The 26,430-nt window shown below is 34.5% G+C and overlaps 1 protein-coding gene across 1 annotated transcript in view; it reads right to left on the bottom strand.

The window, feature by feature from the left end:
* LOC129227719 (nose resistant to fluoxetine protein 6-like) overlaps positions 1-25,547 on the bottom strand; it is a 111,858-nt gene extending 86,311 nt beyond the window's left edge. Inside the window, exons 1-2 of the mRNA XM_054862325.1 lie at positions 25,110-25,547; positions 2,620-2,843 (exon numbers count right to left, since the gene is read on the bottom strand). Of these exons, the coding sequence (XP_054718300.1) occupies positions 2,620-2,843; positions 25,110-25,383 (498 nt within the window). The 5' untranslated portion in view covers positions 25,384-25,547. The remainder of the gene's footprint in view (positions 1-2,619; positions 2,844-25,109) is intronic.
* Positions 25,548-26,430: the final 883 nt, after the last annotated feature.

Below are 26,430 nucleotides of genomic sequence, written 5' to 3'. Positions count from 1 at the left end.
AAAGAAGTCATCAGCTCGTTTTATGCTGTTACAACGAAATTTCAAGTATTGTAATCTACTAATTTATTTTTGTGCTTTCAAATTAAAATGTAAAGAAAGAAATTTTTATTTGATCATTTAATGTATCTGGAGAACTAAAATGATCAAATGGTTAACTTGAAGTATAAGTTTACTTACAATTAAAAATGACAAGAGTGTCTTGTAATCAGCGATCTACCACTCAAGTAATCTAGTTTCTCAATAGGCGGCACCACTGAAATCAATTGTTCTTTATATGTTATGTAAGAACTGTTATCTGTTGAGCAACTAGATTACTTGAGCTGCAGATCGCAACAGTGGGAGAATACCAAAGTTTCCCGTAAATAACCTCATTTATTAGACCTCAATCGTTATGAATCTCAATGACTGAAACCTTCTCCTTTAAAAGACTGAAACAACCAAACGTCCATCTAACAACGCAGCTGAAGCATAACTAAAGCTTGACCACAGAGAGATGGCGGATGACCTTGAAGCGGAAACATCATTTGCAGTGGCGCACACAAGGGAGGGGTCCAAGGGGTCCGGACCCCTCCCATAGGGCTCTCCCCCCGGAATTACGATTCTATGTTTCTTGTACGTAGAATAATTTCAAACAAAGGCAGTTCTAATAAGTGAAAAAATAAAATCCTTATGTTTTAAGATTTTTTTAAATATTGTGCACTTTTCCTACAACGAATTGTCTACAAGAAGCAGAATGGTGATTATAAATGAATACACTGTAATTACCATGTTTTTAGTTTTGTAATTACAGATTAAAATGAGATTCTATGAACTTGAATCCATTTTTTAATTATGAGAAAAGTAAAAGCCTAAATTATTTTGCTTTCTGGTTATTTATTTAAGTATATTTCATAAATGAGGCTAATTTTTTTTATTTAATAGTTTATTTTTACTATTTTTCGTTCTCGGGAATCGATAAAAACAAGTCAATATGTTTGACGACGTATTGGGGTATGATAGGAGGATAAGGTTTCGACCTTGGACCCTCCCCTTGCAAAATTCCTGTGTGCGCCACTGATCATTTGTAAAGGTAGGATCAGTCAAGAACGCTGCGAATAGTAAATTACACGTTTTCGCCGATCCTATTTATTACAGAATAATAACAAACAACCTATTTCAAATGTTACAAATGATGTTTCTCTTCAAGGTCATCCGCCGTCTCTCCGTGGCCAAGCTTTGCCAGTTTTTCTCAAAGCGGTTTTCGTATAGTGATGTGCCGGATCGTTAAAAAAGTAGATCCGTGGATACGGATTCGGATCCGGATCATTAGTGGCAAGATCCGCGGATACGGATACGGATCTCAAAATTGCCGTCATTATAATTGCAGTTTCTTCAAAAAACGTCAACTGCGGCAAAAATATAATCAAGACTATCATTTACTCTTTAAAGAAATCTCCGTTAAAATTGAAGCAGAGTTGGAAGGAATGAGCCATCAGCGCTGCATTCATGCTTAGATGGAATGTGAAAAATTATTTCTACCTTGCTCGGTAGATGTAGGGTACAGGAGCAAGAACGTAAAGCTGCTACTGGATAGATTAGAAATAATTTTTCGCATTTTATTTCAGCATAAATGCAGCGCTAAACCCATTCCACCCAAATTACTCCTACCGACGAAATAACAGAGCCGGAAACACTTTTACAAACAGTAAATAGAGACTTGTCTCACTTTTTTTGAAGGACGGCGGGAAAAACCAAAATGAAGAAAAACAGAAACCCCATACCAATAACAAAAGCTAATATTAAATTAAAAATTAAAAAAAAAACATGTCTGAGAGGGCCGTTGGCTTCTGAAATGATGCCTTACAATTTAAGTAGGGAATAAAAGCTAATTTAAACGGAATTTAGGAGTCTTTTATTTAAATGTTTAAAAATTTTTAGAACAGAAAAGATCCGTTTAAGATCCGTCAAAAAAGTAACGGATACTGATACGGATACAGATCTTTATTTTTTCCTCGTATATCCGCGGATACGGATATGGATATCCGGAACATCACTATTTTCGTACACATACTAGTAGTTTCGTGCGTTTTACATTAAAGCCAAAATGTCAGATGATTGTGCTCCCCTCCTAAGTTCACACAGGGGAAATTCATGACCACTAAGGGGACTTAGAACGAGCAAATGTCTTCATTATCCCCCTCTCCCAAGTCCTAAAAATTGATGATTTAATCTATTTTATGTAGTCAGTCGTCAAATTAAATGAGGGGGGAGTATTTTCGGATCATTGAACAGTTCGGTTAGTTTGAGTCCGGATGATTGGAGTTTTATTTACCGATGCTGGTTAGTTGGAGTCCGGATGATTGGAGTTTTACTTACCGAGGCTGGTTAGTTGGAGTCCGGATGATTGGAGTTTTACTTACCGAGGCTGGTTAGTTGGAGTCCGGATGATTGGAATTTTACTTAGGGAGACTGGTTAGTTGGAGTCCGGATGATTGGAATTTTACTTAGGGAGACTGGTTAGTTGGAGTCCGGATGATTGGAGTTTTATTTACCAATGCTGGTTAGTTGGAGTCCGGATGATTGGAGTTTTACTTACCGAGGTTGGTTAGTTGGAGTCCGGATAGTTGGAGTTTTACTTACCGAGGCTGATCTAGTGTAGTTCTTCAGCTCTTTGATGCCGCTTCTGAAGTATTCTTTCTTCGGGGCAGGCAGCGGAGGTTTGATACTCAGCATGCAGTACTGTCCCTGAAATCCACCTTCTTTTTTTCCAGATGATGCACTATTGAGACACTGACTGTAATCTCCCAAAGCGCCTGATGATGAACTAAGTAGGCCGTCCACAATTTTCCCACTGGCATCTGCAACTAAATTAAAAAAAAATAATAAAAATAAAAATACTTAAATTTGGTTTTGACAAATTAAAGTTTTCGCATTCAAGGTTTTTTTCCTTCAGTCAAAAGTACTACTTTTAATCACTGAAAGTGATAGAATAAGAAAAAAAAAAGTAATAATAATTATAGCACATGGAGCAAGAAAAATACTTTTATTTTCCTAATATGTAATTATTTTTTATTATTTTTTTATTAGGTCCGATTTTGGAAATCAAGTGTGGTCTTTATGACGTCAGAAGTGATGTACTCTTTCGCGCTACTCCATTGGTGAGCTGAATGTTTACGCATAGTTAAAAAAAAGGTTGCCATCAAACAGTAATATTATTCGCAATCATAATGAGAATTTTGAATGAATTCTCTTCTGAAGCTAACATGAAATTCATTAGCTTATTACGCTATAATATTGTTATCTTTGTCTGATGCCAAAATACTGTGTTCTGCGCTGATGGCATCAGTGAATGAATGCCATTTCATTTCATCACGTGTAGTGATGTGGATCGGGTAAATACCCAGTGGGTAGGTAAATATTTTTTGGGTATTTACCCGGGTATTTACCCAAGGCCTGGGTAAATACCCAAAAACTGGGTATTTTACAAAAATTGCAAAAAAGTGAATGGGATTTTTTTTTTAAATCTAAATGTGAAATAATTGGTAAAACTGATAGATACATATATGTATTACACAGTTTATAATATTTTTTTATTGAAAGACTTGATGAAATCATGAAAAAAACATATGGTGGACCAAAGAATCTTTCTTTTCAATGTCATAATTGGAGAAGTATAAGCAATTCATTATGAACTTCAGGATTTCAAAATCACAATCTAGGTTAGTCATATCCAAAATGGAAAAAAAAGGAAGCATGAGAGATGTTTGGAAGAATAAACTGAGAAGTTATTAAGACTATCGTGTTATTTATTTTATTGATATTTAAGTGATAACATGGAAAATATAGAAACAGTTTTCACATTAATAAGCAAAAAAAAGCAAAATATTCTTTTCTGTTGCCTTGCTCATTTGCATTTGCTCCCCTGTAGGGTGGGAAGGTAAATATTTTTTTGGGTACTTTTTCGGAGGCAGGGTAAATCCTCTAATAATTGCGCATTTTGCAAAAAAATTTTAGGTGTTATTAAAAGGTGACTATTTTCTTTTTTAAACATAAATCCTAAAATAAAAGATTCAAAATTTTAAATGTTTATGTATATTATGTGTGTGTGTGTGTATATATATATATATATATATGTGTGTGTGTGTATATATATATATATATATGTGTGTGATACAGAATACACCTGAACAATTGAATTAAGTTTGGAGGAAATTTCTGCATAAGATATAGGTAAATAAATAGTAATAATAAATTGAGCGACATTTCGTTACATTTTGATGTCATGCAGGGACATATTACTGCGTTATAAAAGACTAGGACCTTAAAAAATTGATGTTTGCTTTTTTTGTAACCAGTTAATCTTTTTACTTTTTGTAGAATGGCTTTTTATATCTGAAATTTGACTATCGACATTGATCAGGCATATCCAACACATTTAATGTGAATATCATATTAGATTGCTAAGCTGTTTCACACAATAATTCTTTAAATATGTGATCAAAATACAATTTTTGGGCAAAAATTTATTGTTTTGTATATTGTTGGTTGTATACAGAAAAGTATTTTAGTTGAATATAAATTTTTGAAATAAATACCCGGGTATTTACCCATTTTGGGTATTTATCCGGGTATATACCCTGGGTATTTACCCATAAAAATAAAGACCCGGGTATTTTACATCACTAACACGTGTGATGTGATGAGCAGAAGTGTAAAAAATGAAATTGAATCTGCGCACCTATTAAAATATTTTTTTTTAATATTAAACTTTGTCAAATTATTTAAAATATGATTAAATTCCATATTTTTAAGCATCCTGTTTCAGAAAAAAAAAAAAAAACTTTTAAAATTTCGAAAAAAATCCAATTTCAGAGCAATCGCATAAGGTGTTTCACTTCAAGAGGTTACCAGTTCAAGAATTGATAAGCCTTTATATGTTTTCCGCGGCATTTTATTGCGTAAAGAGCAATAATCTGAGAGAGTGTCACGGCTGTGATTCACTGAACTGTTCTAAATATGTAACGCTAGATGTTCCATTGAATTTGATAGTTAAAAGCTCCAACAAAAAAGCGGAATCAATTATCCCCAGACTCACCTAAATGTTATTAATGTCACACACAAAACTAAATAAATATCAAAAAAATACGTATATGTGTCACAGAACATTAAAACATCAATTTACATTGCAAACTATATGATTACAAAAGCCGTAAGTGAGGCAAGTATAATCAAGATGGAAAAGGTACAGACTACAGAAATAAGCTGAATTGAAAAAAAAAAAAAAAAAAAATTTGAATTTAGTCATTTTGAATTCAAATTATGTTTTTCGCAATCACGAGTGTGTGTGTGTGTGTATATGTAGGCGTGTGTGTTTGTGTGTGGGGGCATGTGTGTTTGTGTGTGGGGGTATGTGTGTTTGTGTGTAGGGGGTATGTTTATATGTGTAGGCATGTGTGTTTGTGTCTGTGTCTAGGTGTGTGTGGGGGGTATGTGTATGTGTGTGTAGGCATATGTGTTTGTGTCTGTGTGCAGGCATGAGTGTGTGGGTAGTTGTGTGTATGTGAGTGTGTAGTTGTGCGTGTGTTTGTGTGTGTATGTGTTTGTGTATGTGTGTAGGTGTATGTATGTGTATTAGGGTGCGTCTTATTTTTAAAGCTGTTATTTTTTCATGAGGCACCCTCTCATTTTGTTCCTTTGGATGAAAAAAAAATTCTCATATATGAAATATAAAAATTGAATAATATTTAGAGGGTGCTACCACTGCTGCAAAATTTGTCAACTCTCTCTCTTTTTATTTATTTAAATTTATTTATTTAGTCTGGATAATAAGTAGCAATCAGTGAAAAGTTTGTATTGTCGCATAGAAGTAACAAAGAGAAAAATTACAATATTGCTGAATGTAAAAGACCGAAAGTCTGAACCTGTGATATGAATGACATTACCGAACTTTCAAATGCTTTTTTGACATTAATACATAAAATGACAACCATGAAATGCTTATTATTTTCTAGTATATATGAGAAATAGGTATTTGTTTTATGTTAAACTCAACCAACCTAATTTCATGTTGATTAAAAATGTGTCAAGAGTTGATTTTTACATCATATTTTTCACAATGAATGTAATTTTAATCACTGGTAGCACCCCCTAAATTATGTTCAAATTCTATGAAAGTTTTATGTGTGAATTTTTTCATCAAAAGGAAGCAATTAAAGGGGTGCCCCATAAGAAATTCAAAACTTTTTTAAAAAGTGCATTATAAGACACACCCTAATGTGTATGTGTATGTGTGTAGGTGTATGTATGTGTATGTAGGTGTATATATATGTATATGTGTGTAGGTGCGTGTATGTATGCGTGTAAGTGTAGGATATTGACGAAACCTGGAGACGGTTTTCGCTAGAGGTGCAGCATCGTGAGGAGTCGGTCGACGGTGATGAACAATTTAAGTAAGATGGGGTAAAGTGGTCATAATATTAGGCTTAACGAATATTGTTCTTCTAAAGTCACTAAATCTTTAAGTATAAAGCAGATATAAAATAAATATTAATTTCACTTAATATGTATTGTTTTTACAATAAACAGGGTTAAATATACGAGTATATGCGTATGTATACGCATTTACTCGTGTAGGCACGTATATATATGTATTCACATAAATGCACCAGTAAACACGTATTTGGGTACCTGTAAATATTTTTTATTTATACAGATATATACTCGACTATACACGTATATTCCCGCTTATATACTCGTATATATACGAACAATTATATACTCAGGGAGACACGTATATACGCGTAAGTACTCGAGTAGACACTTGCATACAAGCATATAATATACATGTATACAGGGTGAGTTTAAACTCTTGGTCAAATTATTAAAAGGTGTTAGACGGGAGGATAAGAAGCAAGAATCATAAGAAACATCCAGAATCAAACTCAAGGCTGACGCGCTACATGCACGCAAAGCCAGAAACTGATGGATGCAAAACATGTCACAAATTTATTACACAAGGACAATTTTACACAACATTTTAGGTTTTAAGAAAATTTTAAAGTTACTGATGAAATTTGCGGCCGGCAGCTGTAATACATGCATCGCAATCACTCTGTTGCAATTACGAGACTTTTGAAAAACTTTCATCGGTCGCTGCACCTTCGTTGCGATGCGTGTATTAGAACTACTACTTGCCGTAACTTTTAACAACTGCTCTAAATATGTCTTAAAAACTAAAATGTCGGGTAAAATCATCTTTGTGTAACAAATTTGTGACCTGTTTTGCTAACGTCAGTTTCTGACCTTTTGTGCATGTAGCGCGTCAGCGACCATAAGTTCCTTATGTTTCTTTGCTTCTTATCCTCCCCTTTCACACCACTTAGATTTTGCGAAAAATCTTGGATTCATTCTGTAAGCATACATGTATATTAGCGGATATACTCTTGGATATACGTGGATACATGTACTGGTGTATACACGTAAATGCACGTATATACGTCTAACAGGTATATAATCGTGTTTACACGTAAACATACGAATATACTCGTGCATTCATATATATTTACGTGAGTAGACACGTACAAACACGCACTAGATATATCCACGAATTAACTCGTGTATACTCGTATAAGTATGTATGTACACTTATATATGCGTATATAAGTCGACTGTACACGTATATGCTCAAGTGTGCACGCATATACTCGAGATACAAGTGCAAAACACGCATACGATGTTCTTTTCTACGCTTTACTCGTATATACACGTGATACGTATATACTCGTGTCGACACGTATACACTCCTATAGGTAATCACGTATACATGCGTGAGTATATACGTGTATACACTCGTGTATACACGTATATACTTGAGTAGGCATGTGCATGCATCTGATGTATACATGTATCTATTCATATATGAACATGTTTACTCATGTCTACACGACACGTATAGTAGGCTCGTGTATACCCGTATATACTCGTACATATACTTGTAACTATAAAAATAACCGAAATATACAAAAACTAGGGTTATTTGTAGCGGTTTTGCAGTTTTTTTAAACTATGACCACTTTACCCCATGCTATGACCACTTTATCCCATCCCATGGGGTAAAGTGGTCATAAATACAAAGGGAAATGAAAGTGTTATAAAACTACTTAAATTCAATATTTTTTCCCTGAAATGCAATGTACCCTGTTCTTTAATAATGCAATGTAAAATAACAACAAAAAAAGTTGAAGTGTTTAAAGAATTTATTGTTTTTATTATCCACCTAAGTTGAAAACCTACGATTTTATGACCACTTTACCCCACCAGACCCTATAAAGTTAGACTCTTCTATATTTCAAAAAAAAAAAGAGGCAAACTATTTTCGGAAAGAGCTACGGCTCATAGCAATTTCCATGTCTCCAAAATCCGCGAAGATTTTGATGCCGCACATTAGCCTCTAGGGCCCTACAGAAAAGGAACAACTCAACTTTAGAACAAAAAATTCTGGATTTGATCTTTTAATAAGATGATTAACAGTTGTTCATTTTTTGAAGGAAATCAGGCATGAATCGCCTCATAATGCTAGGCGAGACAGTTTCTCAGATTCGTGCTCTTAATAGGTACTATTAGAAAGCTTTGTGCCGTTCTCTGTTTGCTTTCCGTTTAAAACCAACGGGAACAACCCAAAACTCACTCCTACAGTTACTTGTAGATCTTTTTAAATAAGAACAAAACTAAAGGCAGTCGAAAGAAACGGCCCAGTCATACACTGTAAACAATTTGTGTAAGTTAACCAGTATTAATGGGTGTTAAGTTACATGAATTCTGGAGTGTGTGGTCAGGGATGGATTTGGACCCCTAAAAGGGCGGTGGACGAGGAACCCAAGGGCGCACCGTTTCTAAAAAGCAAAAAAAAAGGTGGGTAAAAATCGTAAATTGTAAATTAAAAATCTGTGTTTTTAAATTTACAATTAAAGAAAACTTTTTCTTAAGCAAAGCAGCTAAAAAGCAAAAAAAAAAAGTGGGTAATAATCGTAAATTGTAAATTAAAAATCTGTGTTTTTTAATTTACAATTAAAAAAACCTTTTTCTTATGCATTTTTTGGATGGTTTCCGCCTGGAGCGTAGAGTGTTAATGTCCCACAGCCTCTTCGGATGCCAATGTCTTTTAGTCGGATGCCAATGTCAATATTTACGCTCAGCAACTATAACCCATTAAAAACATGTATATTGACAACAGAATTACGAAGTACGAGCTTTTGAACCATTTTTGTTCAGATTTTATGACATTCTAAAATCCAGAAAAAAAAGTTTCTCCACTGTGTTTTTCTTGTGACTTTGCATGCGTGCTGCATAAAAGTTAATGTACTCAAATTCATAAAAATACTAGAACACGCCGACAACTAAAACTACTTTAAGCCCCTAAAATTTCAGGTTCCAGTGTTATAAAATTTTCCACAACCTGGTCTTAAACATGACAATTCGTTACGAGAGACAGAATTTCAAGCTCAATTTTTTATCCTTAAACGAAAGAACACCATCGGGAAAAAAACTTATTTTGAAAGGAAAGAAAATCTGTTCTTTCTATTGGTTTTAACGGAAAGAAGATACGAGCTGACTAACTTGAGCTATAGCGCTTTGAAAATAGGCTATTTTTCACTTGAACGGTTTTGATAGCCACTTTGGATGACAATATCTGTTAGAAAATACATATTTAAGTTCTGAAACTGTAACCCATTAAACACAAGTATTTTTACAATAGAATCACATTGCACGAGTTTTTGAATTATTTTTGTTCAGATTTTATGACAACTTAAAATCCAGGAAAAATTTTCCATATCGCGCTTTTTCACAAGTTTACGCGCATGCTACACAAAATCTAACGAGCTCAAATTCCCAAAAATACTTGAATATATTAACGGCCAGTTGTACTTTATAGGTGCCTAAAATTTCAGGCTTCCAGCGTGATAAAATTTTCTGCTGAACTTGGCAATTTGACACAAAAAGCTGATCCGCCATTTTGGATCACATTTTTCGGAGATCCTAAGCCCTCAGGATTTGGATTTAGGGAGTCGAAAATTTGCATAGGTTAGTTTCAGAGACATCTCTACACTTATATAAAGTTTCAACTAAATCGAAGATTGTCGAGTGGGGACGATTTGAAAAATTATGTCAGTTGACGTGGAATTACTCAAATCGAGAATGTTTCCTCATAATGTGCATCTTTTCGATATTAGTAGAGGTATCTGAATGTCCTTGTTTCTTACCACATTTGCCTTTTTAAAGTCCTTTTTTATTGATTTTCCTATTAGGAAATAAGTGGTACTTTATTTACGACAAAATAAAGACTAGTTTATAGTTGGGGCAAGTAGAGAGGTTGAGTATATCTTAACGAGTTTGCCAACAAATTGGAAATGAAAGTTTCTGTCGTGATTAGTTAGATTAGAATAATGCATTTACAGGTAGAGCTTCAAATGACTACTAAGGGACTGATTAGGCTGTGGGAGGGGGGGTACTAAAGGGGTTTCCTTCAAATTCAAAGCTCGGCTTTGAATTTGAAGGAAAACGCACGGCTTTGCCGTAATAGAAAAATTAAAAGGTCTTTTGGTTCGCCTGTATATTTACAAATAATGTATGGTGAATTTTCTCGCCAATTGGCTTGTACCCATGTTACGGTTCCACGTTATGATAATCTCGTATCTCGCCAATTGGCTTGTGCCCATGTTACGGTTCCACGTTATGATAATTTAGTAATTTACTCGTCCCTCTTATGGTAATTTTGTTCTTAAAATTGGAATAGAAAACGAACCACATCGAATTTTCGAAAAATCGCTTCGAGGTGCACACCCCCATGCTACAAACTAACTTTGTGCCAAATTTCATGAAAATCGGCCGAACGGTCTAGGCGCTATGCGCGTCACAGGGATCCTGACAGACAGACAATCCGGACAGAAATCCTGACAGACAGAGAGACTTTCAGCTTTATTATTAGTAAAGAAGATAAATATGCTGTATTTTCACAAGAACAGAGTCGTCGTTTTAAAAAAATTCTGAGCGACTGGAATCAGATCTCTTCAGGGGAAAGTGACGAGGTCCCCTATGAGTACTAACTTTATAGCTTTAATTTTCTTCATTTTCAACCAGTTGAATACATTTCCCTGCAAATTCTTAAATATCTGAAAAAGTCTTTATTTCTGAATATCGCTCCTTTGTCGAGCGGTACAAAAAAGAAAATCGAGGAACAATTTATTTATTCTTATTAATAATTTTAATAAAGCACCGATTGTGACATAAATATACAGAATATCCTTGAAAACAAAACTGCTGTGACTCCCGTTGTAACGAAGTTAGAGAATTAGAACGAATTCCATCTTACGGGGAAAAACAGTCCTGTCGAATGATGTCGATAATCTTAATATGAGCAAGTCCCATGTTCGAGAGTTTATGAGAACATTTGTGCTAAATTGGGATAAAAAGGAACTACCGCTTATCGAAAAATGTTTGAACGGTTCAGTCCGGTAATCTCCAAGTTTATCAGAGACGCACATTTGGAGTTTCATTTTTGCAATATAATTATTATGTATTTTAATGCCTTATTGTAGTCAATTCTGGACAATTCCACGGGTACCTGAATGATATTTTTGAAGCAAAACAATACCTACTTTGTAATATTGAATGCATAATACACATTGTAAAAATTATTTTTTTTTTCGTGGAATATTTTATTTTTTAGGTTGAATTCAATTGTATAATTAAAATCTCAAAATACATTTTGGACGATTTGAAAAAAAAAAAAAAATGTTGACTTGTTGTAACTTGACTGACATACTTTTTTGAAAAAAGGTCAGTCAGTTACCATGCTTTTAATAAATATCTAAAAATAATTCAAAATGCTGCGTTTCGGGAATTCAGTCATTGCTCCATGAATGTCAGTCAGTTACCCGCGCTATTGCCCTTCAATGTAATTTTGTTGCAAAACAAGGTTTTCTTTTTCAATGAACGGTAAGTTTGTTCATTTAAGGACTTGCTTTGCTTGTTACCCATATTGCCCACATTATCCAGATTTTCCGGATCCATAGTCCCAGTTAGTGCGGATGAGCGAAGTTATACTGTCAATAAACCAAGTAAAAAAAATAATAATTTGAATTTTGACATTTTGAATTCAAATTATGTTTTTCGCAATCACGAGTGTGTGTATGTAGGCGTGTGGGGGTATGTGTAATTGTGTATGTGTGTGTAGGCAGTGGCGTAGCTACAGTGTTTGCCGCCCGGGGCGGTCCCTCAATTTGCCGCCCTTTCGTTGTGAAATATCTTATACACAAAATTCTCAAACGTGTTTAAATTAAAACTAGCAATTTAATTGAAGAAAAATAAGACCTTATTATTCTCTATATACTTTCAAAAGAAAAAAGCGGGGGGGGGGGATAAGGGCCCACAATTTTGGGAAATTGCTAAATTTAAGTCAAAAACCGCAATTTTAGTAAAGTTATTAGAAAGGGCGTGTTGTGTGTGTGTGTGGATTGCTCCAGATTTTTTTTTTCAAAATTAGTTTATTTTAGTGTTTCTTTGTTGACGTTAGGGGATCGGTAGGCAACGAAAGGAATTTCACGAAATTTTAAAGTGCAGCTTAGCCTACTTAGAAGAAGTCATGGAAATCGGGAATGGTCGGATACTCAATGCGAAAATTTTAAACTCCTAAATATGCAATTTTAAGCTATCTTTGGTAACGCAATTGCATGCGTATTCTAACGCAGTTGTAGGAGTTAGGGGAGAGAGGGGCGCCGAGGTTTCTTACTGAAATGTTTTTAAAACTGAAATCAATTTTAAGGGCATCTTTGGTGGTTTGGTTGAAAGGGGAAGGTTTGGGTTCTTTCTTTGGAAATTTTTCAGCACCGAAGTCTCAAAAACGCAATTCCAGGTTGTCTTTGGTGACGTTGAGAGGTTCCCTAATGGCATAAAAAATGTTGTGAAGCCCCAAGCGGTTCTCTCCTGAAAAATTTCCGTAATTAACGTCCGACTTGGGGCTTTGTTTAATAATGTTAGGAGGAAGAGGGGTCAGAGAGAGGTTTACCTCTAAAAATCATTCTTAAAGCTGAATATCATTTTAGATCTATCAGTTAGAAGGAAGGGTTGGCGAACTCTGCTACTCATACAAATTTCTAAGAAAGAAAATTTTGGGTTAGCTTTGGGGACGTAAGGAAAAGGGGTGAAGAGAAATTTTTCAAAATTGATGTCTTAAAAACGCAGGTTTAATCTTAGGAGACATAAGTTGAGAGGTGGAGGGCGACTAAGATATCTGTCTCGGAAAAATTCCAAAATTGAGGTCCTAAAAACGTATTTTACGGTACAATTGATCACTTTAGGAGATCAAGGACAATCAGGATTCAAATGATGTTTTCACAAATTGATATTGAAGTATCGAAGCTTTAAAAACGTAATTTTAAGCTAGATGTTGAGACTTTAGAAGAGAGGGTGGGAGTTTTCTCCAGGAAAGTGTTCAGAATTGAAAGCCTAAATATATGCTTTTTAGCTGTATTTGCTACGTTAGAGAAAACGGTAGGGCTAGGGGTTCGGCCCAGAAAGTTTCCAACATTAAGGTCTAAAAACGTATTTCTAAACGTATTTGGTGATATCAGGAAAAGGGTTAAGATATTAAAGCGCTCTCCCGCCTAAAAACATTTTCGCACTGTTCGACTACAGATTGGGGGTGGGAGAGGTTCCCAACCGGAGTTATTTGAAACTGAATACTTTAAAATGCATTTTAGACTACAGTCGACTCCCGCTACAACGCGATTCGACTTACGCGAAATGGCTATAACGCGAATTTTTCACGAGTTACGAATTTTAGAGCTAACGCTAATTTTTCGTCCACAACACGAATTTTTAGAAGGAAGTATCGGCATCGTTTACAATTAAAAGTCAAAACAAAAAGATTATTCGAATGTTGTTTTCAATATTTAAGCTTGCAGAACAGTCTAGCAAAGTAAATATTATGAAAATGGAAGCTACGTTATAAAAGAAAAGGCGAAGCAACCGTATTTTTAAATGCATTACATAAGAATAACGATCTGCCATAGAGCATAAATCACCAATATATTCATTTTTTAACTCATATGTTACTGTATCTACTGTACAGTACTATTATAGTGAAGCACTTTATTATTACTACATTACTGTGAGTACGGTGTTGTTTTATTTTGTCATTCTCGCCCGTTGATCATTCATTTTGTGAATCTTAAAGTATTTCACGTTGAATAAAACAGTTTTTTATTTTTTAAATACAGTGAAAGTTTAGTTCTTTATGTAAGAAACTGTAGTGTATAATTGAGGAATGCTTTAAAGCATTTTGAGGGGGTGCTTATAAAAGTAAAAGAATTTGGTATGCTTAAAAAAAATGTATGCATATATTTTTCCACAACGCGAAATTTCAACTTACGCGAGAAGTCTTGGAACGCATCCCTCGCGTAAGTCGGGACTCATGTTTGGATAAGTTAAGCGTCCAACCCAAATGTTGAAAAATGAAATTCGCTTACTTTTCTAAGGAATAGATTAACATGTGATCTAAAATTGTCGGATAGATTATCTACTCGCAAAAGCGAGAAAACGGAAATCTCTTATACTTCGTTTGAAGAAGAGAACTCTTGTAAAAAGTGGGAAATCAAAGCAAACTCTGAAACATATAAAGTGTTACGAGCAATAAATTGTTTCGTGTAACATTTAACACCCCCCCCCCCTTTTTCTTCCTCTTGTTACCATTTTTCTGAAGTAAAAAAAGGGGAAACTTTTGTTTCACGACCAGGCTTTCAAGAAACTCTAAATTTAAAATCTTGTATTAGCTTTTTCTTATAACAAAAATTGGAAAAGTTCATTGTTTTCGTCTTCCTGAAGTTAACCTCTACTGTCTAAATAACAGATTTTTTAAAAAATACTATGCACTTTTCATAATGCACTCAAAAAGAAAAAATAACTTTTCTGGGTCAGAATGGAATATTTAAGTATTATTTCTTTAGTTTTCAATTATTCCAATAAAATGACACCGCAAACGAAGAAAAGAGCGGCTCAAGCCAGGTAGAGAATTGCTTATTATTATTAAGCTTTCGATCATAAATTTGAGTGTTGAAACAGGCATATTTTTCTGGGAAAGTTTGGTTTAAAATGACTTGAGCCGCACTTTTCTTTGTTTGTGGTGTCACTTTCTTGGAATAATTGAAAACTACAGGAATACTTAAACTGTCCGTTATGTCCCAGAAAAGTTATTTTGTCCTTTTGAGTGCTTTAAGAAGAGATTTTCTTGCTTGCAGAAATGTATAAAAACCATAATCTCCTTATTTAGAAAATACATTTAATTCTTACACATCAGAAGGGCCAATTAGCCGCCCCTAGAAAAGTGCCGCCCGGGGCGAACCGCCCCCTGCGCCCCCCTTAGAATACGCCACTGTGTGTAGGCACCTGTGTTTGTGTCTGTGTGCAGGCATAAGTGTGTGGGTAGTTGTGTGTATGAATGTGTGTGTGGGGGGTATGTGTATGTGTGTAGGCATATGTGTTTGTGTCTGTGTGCAGGCATGAATGTGTGGGTAGTTGTGTGTATGTGTTTGTGTGTGTATGTACAGGTGTCTGTATGTATGCGTGTGTGTAGGTGTATGTGTGTGTAGGTGTATGTGTGTATGTGTATGTGTTTGTGTGTGTGTATTTGTGTGTATGTGTATGTGTTTGTGTGTGTGTATTTGTGTGTGTATGTGTGTGTGTGCATGTGTGTGTGTGTAGTTGTGTATGTATGCGCGTGTGAGTAGTATATGGAAGCAACCTGGAGACGGCTTTCGCTATAGGAGCAGCATCGTGAGGAGCCGGTCGACGGTGATGGTGCGGAGGGTGCCGGTGGGAAAATAAAATCATAGGAACATCAAATCATAGGAACATCAACATAGGAACATCAAATGAAAGCAATAAGTAATCGTGATTGCTCAAAAAAGAAAAAGAAAAAAGAAAATTAAAGTTTTCGCAAAAAAGAATTTCAGTTTTTAACTATGATTTATTATTGTTAGTCTTTTCTCTACTAATAGTATTATTATTTTAAAGCGTTCACTTTTCGAATTTCTCATTAATTTAAAATGTTTTTTCTTTACCATTGTTTCTACCGTCCAAACAAACTTCTTACACATTCTTCAAGGCTGGCTACGCGCCGCCCATTATTATTTGTCCTTATCACTGTATCCGCAGCTGAGAAAAGCGAAGCTTTTCTCACGCATTAAACACAGCTGAAACTCGCTGATTTGGATCTTTGAAACTTAAATAGTCAACACAAAGAGCGAAAACATATGTGAGTGACCTAAAATACGCGTCTGGCTATTTCTGCAGTTTGAACGTAGTTTTGATTAGGGCTGCGGAGTCGGAGTGGGACTGCTGAGAGTCGGAGTCGAAAGTTTAAAGTTCTAAGAGTCGGAGTCGATCATTTTCCTTCCGATTCCGCAACTCTGCCAATGCTTACGGAGTCGGAATGGGACTGATTTTGGTGAAATGGAGTCGGAGTCGAAGGTTTCAAGTTCTAAGAGTCGAAGTCGTTCACTTTCCGTCCAATTCCACAACTCTGCCATTTCTTACGGAGTTGGAATGGAACTGATTTTGGTGAAAAGGAGTCAGAGTTGAAGGTTCTAAAATTTCGTTTAAGTTGTTAGGTAAATTTTAAAATCAACTCACATTCCAATAGCTCCACTTGCACCAATTCAGTTCCGTCTTCAGTTTCATGCTCTACTTTTTTGTTTATCCATTGTTCGTGCCTAATAATTTTTTCTTTCTTCTATATCTAATATACAGGGTAAATCTAAACTTTTGGGCAAAACTTTAAGGTTTGTTAGAGGAGATGATAAAAGGTAAGAATCATTAGGTACATAGTAGCGCCATCCCTCCTGAAAATTTCAGAAATTGAAGTCTTATGAATGCAATTTTAGCCAGTGGAGGTTTAGGAAGGCAGAACGGTTCCACCGCCTTCCGGAAGAATTTTTGAAACTGACGCCAAAATTGCAAGTCTGGGCAATTTTCGGTAAAATAAAAGGAAAAGCGGAAGGGATTTTAAACTGAATTATTTTCAAAATTTTCGGTAAAATTAAAGGAAAAGGGGAAGGGATTTTCAACTGAATTATTTTCAAAATTGAAGTTCTCAAATTCAATCCAACTTATGGGTAACGTTGGGAGATCCGACGACACCAATTTTTCAATATTGAAGTGTTAAAAACGCAATTTAAGCTTTGATAACGACAGAAGAGGGGTGGATTACCTCTAGAAATGTTCTCAAAATTGACGTCAATTTTTGCCTATATTTTGGAAGGTACCGCGGAATTTGTAAAAATCTAAATTTTAAGTTATCTGGGGTGATGTTAGAAAAAGGGGTGAAAGTTCGGGGACTCTCCACTGGAAATTTATTGAAGTTAGAACTTAAAAAGCGCCAATTTTACGTCACTTTTGGGGATATTAGGAGATTAAGGAATCTCCATTGGACATTTTTTTGAAATTGAAAACTTTGAGACTCAATTTCAGGCAATTTTTGGAGAACTAATGATCACGTTAGATGAAATATCAAAATTTTAGAGGTTGCCCCTCGCAATGTTTTGATACTGAAGCTTTTAAAACCAAGTTTTGGGACATATCGCACCCCTGCAAGGAAAGAGGCAACTCAAAATTCGGGAAAAATGTACTAGCTTTTGATTTGGAATCTAAATTTAATGCTCTTTCTCACCACAAAAGTGGCAAAGTTAGCTTACATAACTGGTGCGCGGTGGCGTAAAATTATTACTATATTCAATGGTTTTATGGTTATGGTTAAATGGTTTATGGCTTATGGTATTAGTTAAAAATTTTGTAATTCAGAAGAAACGTTTTCAAACTTTAAGTATGCATTATTAATTTAGACAACAAAACTAACTCGTAAACATCAAAATATAACTTTTTGCTCGTATTGTTATATTTGAGACTAAATGGCTGAAAATTATTTTATTGCGTAAAACGTTTATTTTCTCCAATGCTGATTTTTTTAAAACATTTGTGTCACTTTCCTTGAAGAGGTGCGATATGTTGAGACTTTAGGGGGGGGGGGATGGATGTTTTGAAACCCCATTGCTTAAAAATTTTCGACATTGAAGTTCTAAAATATGATTTATTGTGATGTAACAACTTACATTCTAATTAGGGTTGTATTACGATCTAACAGTCTCCCTTCACTGCAAGGATTGCAGGTACGGTTGGGTGGAAGCAAGTCAAACCAAACTATGACGATATGACGCCTCAAAACTAAAGAGTCTTAGGGTAGTCCTTACTCAGTCACTTGTTAGATTAATGTTCAGCTGAAAATTTTAGCTTTTTCTATGAAAATATCGTATGTCTTATTCTGAAAATAGAGCAATAAATGCGCATTCAACACGTAATTGCTTCGTAAAATCAATAGAGAATCAAAAGTGACATTCAGATTTATAGTTATATTTGTGCATATCTCTTTTCGTTGGAAATTTGCAGTCACTGAAATAACCTTCATAATCAGAAAATGGACAACCAGTAGCTGCGGATAAGCCAAAATAGAAGAAAATAGTAATTCCTAATACCATCCCCACTTTATTTTTCTAAAAAGAGAAAAAAAGAAGGTAGGAGTTCGGGTTTAAATCGAAAGTATAAACTCACATCCGATTGCGAAGCTATTTAATAGTTCTGACTAAATATTGAGTAGGCTACAAAATTATTTTCTCTATTTTCACAAGTAGCTGTTGGCAATTTGTTTTCTATGGAAATATTGTGAAGATGTTTAAGCAACAATCACGCCGTAGCTGAGCGAGGGGAGGTCTTTCATAATTGCAGAATAATAAAAGTACTGGTGATATTTGAGCTGAGTGGTATTCAGGATTATACAGTACCTTGTTGCAAGTTGTATATAGCAGAAAATTTCATTGTTTATGAATTTAAAAAAACCGCCAAAAATAAATAAGTAAAATAAAATAAAACAAATCTATATATATATATATAAATGAATGTTTGTCTGTATGTCATCCATGAACTCAAAAACTACCCAGCAGATTTTGCTGAAACTTTCACCGTTTGTTATTTTTACTACTGGGAATGTTTATAGACCAGTTCGAAAAAAATCCGATCGGTAGTTCCTTTTTTATTCCAATTTAAGTCCCAATCCATTGGATAAATACGAATAAAATTATCGGCTGCAGAAATGAATTCGCGTGAAAGATCTCATTGATAAGAAGTTAGCTGTTGTCATTTTTCTTCAGTTTGAACAAATAAATTCTTTCTTTATTGTTTTATGACTTTTCATGCAACGGGGGGATTTAAAACTTTTTCTATTTGATATTTTTAGGGATGGATTGATCTTGCAAACTGCGTGAGTACAAAATTTGAGTATAGTCACGGCTTCACTTGATACCTGGACCGATTATTATGAAAATTGCTATATATATATATGTATTTTTCCACGGAGAAGGCGCATAATATGCTCATTGAAGCCACTCGCCACCAGGAGGCGCTGCAGAGTAGCAACTTCTGCCCCGTTCAACCAATTGTCATGAAAATCAGTATAATGATGTATTTTTTTGTTGGCGTAGCAACGCGCGTCGGGTACAGCTAGTTAATAAATAAATGAAATAGATTTAAAAGACAGTTTTAGGGCCCCTAAAATTTGGGTGCCTTGAGTCGATTCCCGCTTTGCCCATGCGATAATAAGGTCCTGGCGTGGGGCCTTTACGTTTTTACTCAAAGTATTAATTGGCGATAATCATTAAAAATTTGTTCTTTGACACCCCATTACCTACAGTTGGAGCAAACCTAATCTGGCAGCATTGTGACGGCTGCGCAGATCTCAATCACAACATTACATCGCTGCCAGGTTAGGTAGTAGTTTTGGAAATATAATTTGCTAACTTTAACTCCTAAAGTTTTTGGATTATTCAAAATTAGCTTAAAGGAATTTGAAAACGTACCCTACCTTATTATAAATAGGCAAAAAGTAGCTCCACACTCCCAGATTAAACATCAGTTAAATATTACATCTGAACTTTTTATTTTCATACATTTTTTCTACAACCACATTTTTTTTTGGATTAGTTTTATCAAACCTCAAAATCAAGGTGATGTTACAGCTGCGTTTTTTGTATCCCCCGCCCCCCTAAAGAAAACTCTGACGTGACGAGCCTAGGACCCTTTTCTAAATTTAAACCTTTTTCTATCTATGTTGAGGAGGTTTGTGAGTAATAACACAATTTTCAAAAAGAAAGAACATGTTTTTTGTGGGAAGTTTGTCGAAAAGTTAAGGGCTATTCCATGGAAAACGGTCATTTTATCCCGCACATGAAGCGTCATATATTTCATATATTAACGGACTCATTTCTTTCTGCTAAACACATTACAAACTTATTTGTGATTTCTTTCGCCATAAAATTTCGTCATTACCCATTAAAATTATTACTTTTTAGTGAAAAATATAAACCGTCACGTGCGGGGCAAAGGTTTGATATTTTGCTGTAAATGTCCCTTGAGTGTTTTTGGCACTGGATTACTTGCGTATCCTTCATTGCAGTTTCCAAAGAAGAAAGATACACTATCAAAATCAGGCGCAAAGTTACTAGATTAGCTGAAAGCATTGATAGGTTTAGAAATGGAAGATACTGTTAATTAATCTTTTTATCAAGCACTTTTATTATACTTAGCCTCATTGTCACGGAAAAATCTGAGACCTGCTTTTGCCCATATCTCACCAAATAGACCGCTTAGAGACTTCGGGGTTTCACTAAATGATTTGCTAAATCTTAAGGTACAATTTAACGCTAAAAAATTCAATTCTAAAATAAAATAATTATTTCGATTAGGATGGAAAACAGCAAAATTCATGTCATTTCCCCATTAAATGTTTAAATATAAAACCCATTGTTACAAATTTTGCTGTCTTACAACAGCAAAATTAATAGTAATCATAATAAAAATTTTGAATCAAGGCTTCTCTGGAGCAAGTACGAAATTTATCCACTATCATTGCTTTCTTACGATTTTTATCCTCATCTATACCAATAATCGAAAATGGGGCTAAGTAAAGACACATATTAGGATATTTATCACGAGTAACTTGTATGTTGTGAAATATGAATTAGTTTCTCAAATCTTTAATATTTGGATGGTTCTAATTAAATTAACACACAAAAAATCCTAGAGGAGTCATTCCACGTCAACTGACCTAATTTTTTAAATCTTCCCCACTCGACCATCTCCGAATTGGATGAAATTTTATAGAGGTGTAGAGACGTCTTTGAAACTAACCTACGCAAATTTTCAGCTTCTGAGATCCAAATCCTGAGGTTCTAGAATCTCCCAAAAAAATGGCCCAAAATGGCGGATGAGCTTTTTGTGACAAATCGCCATCTTTAGCCAAAGTTTGCAGAAAAGTTTATCACCTTGGAACCCAGAAATTTTTGGAGCTTAAAGTACAATTGGCTGTTGATACACTCATTTATTTTTGTGAATTTGAGCTCATTAAACTTTTTAAAGCACGCGTGTAAACTCGTGAAAAAGCGTGGTAGGGAAATTTTTTCCTGGATTTTACGTTGTCATAAAATCTGAACAAAACTAATTCAAAGGTTTGTACTTCGTGATTATATTGTAAAAACACTAGTTTCTAATGGGTTACAGTTGCAGAGCTTAAATATCTATTTTCAAAAAGATATTGTCATCAAAAAGGCTATCAAAACCGTTCAAGTGAAAAATAGCCTATTTTCAAAGCGTTGTAACTCAAGTTTGTCACCTCGCATCTTCTTTTCGTTTATACTATTAGAAAGAACACATTTTTTCCTTTCAAATTAAGTTTTTTTTTCGATGGTGTTTTGAATAAGGATAAAAAAACGAGCTTAAAATTATATCTGTCGTAACGAATTCCCATGTTCAATTTCAGATTACGGGACATTTTATAACACTGGAAGCCTGAAATTTTACGAGCTTTAAGTACTTTTGGTTGTCAACACGTTCTAGTATTTTTGTGAATTTGAGTTCATTAACTTTTGTGTAGCACGTATGCAAAGTCTGGACAAAACGCAGCAGAGAAACGTTTTCCTAGATTTTAAAATGTCATCAATTCTAAACAAAAATGATTCAAATGCTCGAACTTTGTAATTCTATTGTCAATAAGCATGTTTTTAATGGGTTATAGTTGCAGATTGAAATATTGATTTTCTAACAGATATTGGCATCCAAAGTGGCTATCAAAATAGTTCACATGAAGAATAGCCTGTTTTTAATGCCCTGTAGCTCAAGTTGGTCAAATGAAAAAAAAAATGAGCTTAAAATTCTGCTTCAACCCATTTCTGCTTCAATCCATGCTCGTTCTGCTGGGAATAATCAAGAATTTTGTGAAATCTGGGAACAAAGATGGTTTTCTAATACCTTAGAGAGAAATTTCCAAGATAGATGGGATAGATTTAAGGAGAGAATTTTTAACGGTCCAATTATGGCGCAATAATGAAAATCACCGATTTTGAGGAAATAATTCGCGAGGGAAAAAAAAAACGCCCAAAAAGCTTTCAAGGGTGCATTATAAGTGTTTCTAAGCAGTAGAGAACACGAGAACTAAAAACAGTTGGTCACAAAGCCCCTACAGAAGTTCTGTGACCATTGATAAATGATGTCTCTGAAACTCTATTTTGTTCACCGAGAGATATTTCCAAGTTTTCGGAGTCAAGAGAGTTAAAAGATATTTTGCTTAAAAACTGCGAAGCTATAAGTGATGAGCATGAGGAAAGGTTTCATCAAGATATCTTTACAATGGAACTCAGATATCAGGGTCATTGGGCTGAGTTAATGCTCACCTAATGCTGCTGAACTATTGCAAGAGATGGTCCTTCTTTGACGAACAAAAAGCAATCGAAAATGAAGCGTTTACAGCAATTGGCCAAAAAAAAAAAAAAAAAACCACTGCTTTCGGGAAAAAATTTTTTTTAAATAAAACGAGACCTATTTAATAACATTTATTGGACAGAATTATTTTTTCTTCATTTTTAATTTTACCTTCTAATCTATATGTGGTTGTTGTGGATCTTTCTCCAGTGAGCTTTTGTGTATCTTAAAAACAAGAGCTAATAATAATAATAATAAAAAAATCCACTGCCATATTCGATTTTCTCGACGCAAAATTAGTAGGAATTGACTATTTAAAACCAGGATGCAAAACAAAAAGTGTTTTTTTGTTGCGTAGTCTAATTAATTGTTAATCGTTTCCTGTAAAATTAAAGATACTAGGAGTTAAAAAAAAGAACACGAATTTTACTTCAGAATCTTTTACTTAATACTTTGGGAGTATTTGCGAAACAAATAAGAAAGAAAGAAAGGAAATCTTGGATATGTAACGCCTTTTATTTTAAACTTTTTTTTTTCAAAATAATTTATCTTCTTTACATAGTATAAGTCTCCAAAAAGCGTCTGTTTGTGTGAACGCACAAAACTCGAGAACTACCCGGCTGATTTCGCTAATTCAAATTTAGGTCAAATTTTCAAATAAATTCCCGAACATGGGGGTGAAAAATAATTTGCACATATTAATATTACATATCGTTCAAAAAGGTAGAATTTTTTGCATTCTACGCAATTTGTTTCAATGCTCTAACTTAATTATGGCGGGCGTTATTTGCGTTTTTAGCTCGATTTTTTTAGGCTTAGCTGAAATTTAGGCACTACTTTCTTCATTAAATCTATCAATTAAAAGTGAAGGAATTGTCCCACAGTTTTCTTTTTGACACCATTAGAAAAAGCGATATTTTTTACTCCAGATCCAGCTCGACTTATGGTCGAAAAACTAAGCTTCTATCTCGAAAGGAAAAAAAGTTACAAGCCTTTTTAAATCAAGTTCAAAAAATCACATTTCCATTCAAATTGTTAACCATTTTAATTCCTTAAACTTATTTTATTTTGCATTTCCATGGTTACGTTCTTTAAATCCAGCTTTCTCGATTTAATTTCTCAAAAGCATTTTAATATGTCTTCATTGTATGGGAGAGAAATTTGCATGATATTTTTTTAATTTATTTATCTAAGCCAGATTGTTGAATGTATATGTCACTTGACACAATTTTTATTTTCAAAGTGCACCGGGCAAAGTCGGGTAACGCAGCTAGTAATAAATCCAAGGTTGAGGTAATGGTAACTGCACCATTCAATAGACATATTTCCAAATACATTTTTTTTTCTTATTCTGCAAGTTATTCACAACGATCTAGCGAAAAAAAAATTAAAATTGCCAAAGTTATGAATATTTTTTTTTTTGCATTGATTATGTCACCAGCGCAAAATTTCGCGGAAAAGCAAAACATTTTTTTTTTTTTTTTTTGAAATTTAATCCCTCAAAAAGTGTATTGAAAAAAAAAATACATTGTTTAAAAAAAATTAAAAATGGAGCAAATAAGAAAAAGCATTAAAATCAGAGACGAGAGGCTTCATGGTCTAGATGAAGTGGTATGGGTTGACCCACATACCAGTTATTTTGGCTCTCCAGTGTCCTTAATTTGACTATCCATTTCCTACTAATTTTCATGCAATTTACAGTTTATTTGTACCAAACCCTGTTTTACACGACGCAATCGCTTTTGTAAAAAAAAAAAAAAAAGAAAATAAATAAAATAAATAAATAAAAAAATTAATTTCAATTTTGACCTCTTGAATTCAAATTATGATTTTCGCAATCACGAGTGTGTGTATATAGGCGTGTGTGTTTGTGTGTGTGGGGGGTATGTGTGTTTATGTGCAGGGGATATATGTGTGTGTAGGCATGTGTGTTTGTGTCTGTGTGCAGGCATGAGTGTGTGGGTAGTTGTGTGTATGTGTGTAGGTGTGTGTTTGTGTATGTGTTTGTGTGTGTGTATGTGTTTGTGTATGTGTGTAGGCGTATGTATGTGTGTGTATGTGTATGTGTTTGTTTGTACGTGCGTGTATGTATGCGTGTAAGTGTAGGATATTGACGCAACCTGGAGACGGTTTTCGCTAGAGGAGCAGCATCGTGAGGAGCCGGTCGACGATGGTGCTGGCGGGAAAATAAAATGATAGCACATCAAAACAGTCAAATGAAAGCAATAACCAATCGTGATTGCTCAAAAAAAAAAAGAAAGAAAATATTTACTCACAAGACAAAGCCCACACTTCCAGCCGGTTTATTCCATTGATCAACTGTAGTCCTTGCTTGGCGCAAACCGAAGACACGTTCACATTAGCAGCTAACTTGATGGAGAATGGGAAGAAGTAGCTCATTGCAGAAGAAACCGAACTTTTCAATTTCGCATCCATTGCCATCCATTTTTCGTAAATTAAAGTATCATTTATACCTTCTGTACTGCTTACGAGTTCATCTGCACAGGAATGTTTCAATAAAGTAATTAAAAAAATCCACACCAAATTCATTTCATAAAATGGTCTGCAAAGATAAATCAGATTGCAATAAAAGGAGAGATGCCTTCAACAATAAATCGATGTTTGGAATTATTTATGCGTACTAAGTGCGAACGAGACAAAATAAAACAGAACAAAGGAGCGAAGTAGTAGACAAATCAAATCATTTCCGAAAGGTAAAACCAGAAATAATTTTACTAACCCCACAGTATACATAAGAATTCCATAAATCGAACTCCTACAGGTGTTGGGGAATGATGACCTGATTTGCACAGTGATTGGTCAATCGTCGTGACGTCACACCGGAATAGCAATAACATCCTCTCACCACGAAATTCAATATAGCTATACTGAATCGCAGCGAAATTTGAAAAATTGTTGCTGCTTTTTCTGTTCCGTGAAGGAAGGATTATCATCTAATTAGTTCCATTGCAACGCCCTGTCTGAAGACGATAAGGAATTGAACAAATTCGTAGCAAAATGATAACAAACGAACGTTAATGCACAAATTTGCAGACAAGTGTTTCGGAATTACAAGGAACTCCTTTTCAATGCAAAAGAAGTGATCTTGTGGATGAAAAGACATCTGATCTCTTTGTCGAATGTCCTTTCCCCCTTACTCTCAGGGCCGTCGAAAGTCAAAGCCACTCTACACATATACAGGGTTCATTCAAGCACTTTCAAGTATTTTTCAAGGGGAATTTTTTTTCCCAAGGCAATATCATAAATTCGTACTAAAAAACATTGTATGCAGATTTCATATAATGCAACATTCGAAATTATATTATTTTTGTACTATTCATTTGCAAATGTTGATCTGAAAATATGTTCGCTGAAAATTTTTGAACTTGATAATTTTATTTAAATTTATATACAATTTTTTAAAAGATTTAAAAAAATCCATTTTTGAAGAAAATTATAATTTTTAGGCCACGTGTGGGATATCTAAATGTTTTTCAATTTGAATGAATGTTTTTGTGGTACACGTGGGGTGTGGGGTATAGGGACGATGTTTTATCAACAAAAATTTCGAGTTTTTAGAAAAAGTTTCTTTTTTTC

The sequence above is a fragment of the Uloborus diversus genome, chromosome 1 (genome assembly GCF_026930045.1).
Source record: "Uloborus diversus isolate 005 chromosome 1, Udiv.v.3.1, whole genome shotgun sequence".
NCBI lineage: Eukaryota > Metazoa > Arthropoda > Arachnida > Araneae > Uloboridae > Uloborus > Uloborus diversus.
This window is presented reverse-complemented; position numbering and strand designations above follow the sequence as displayed.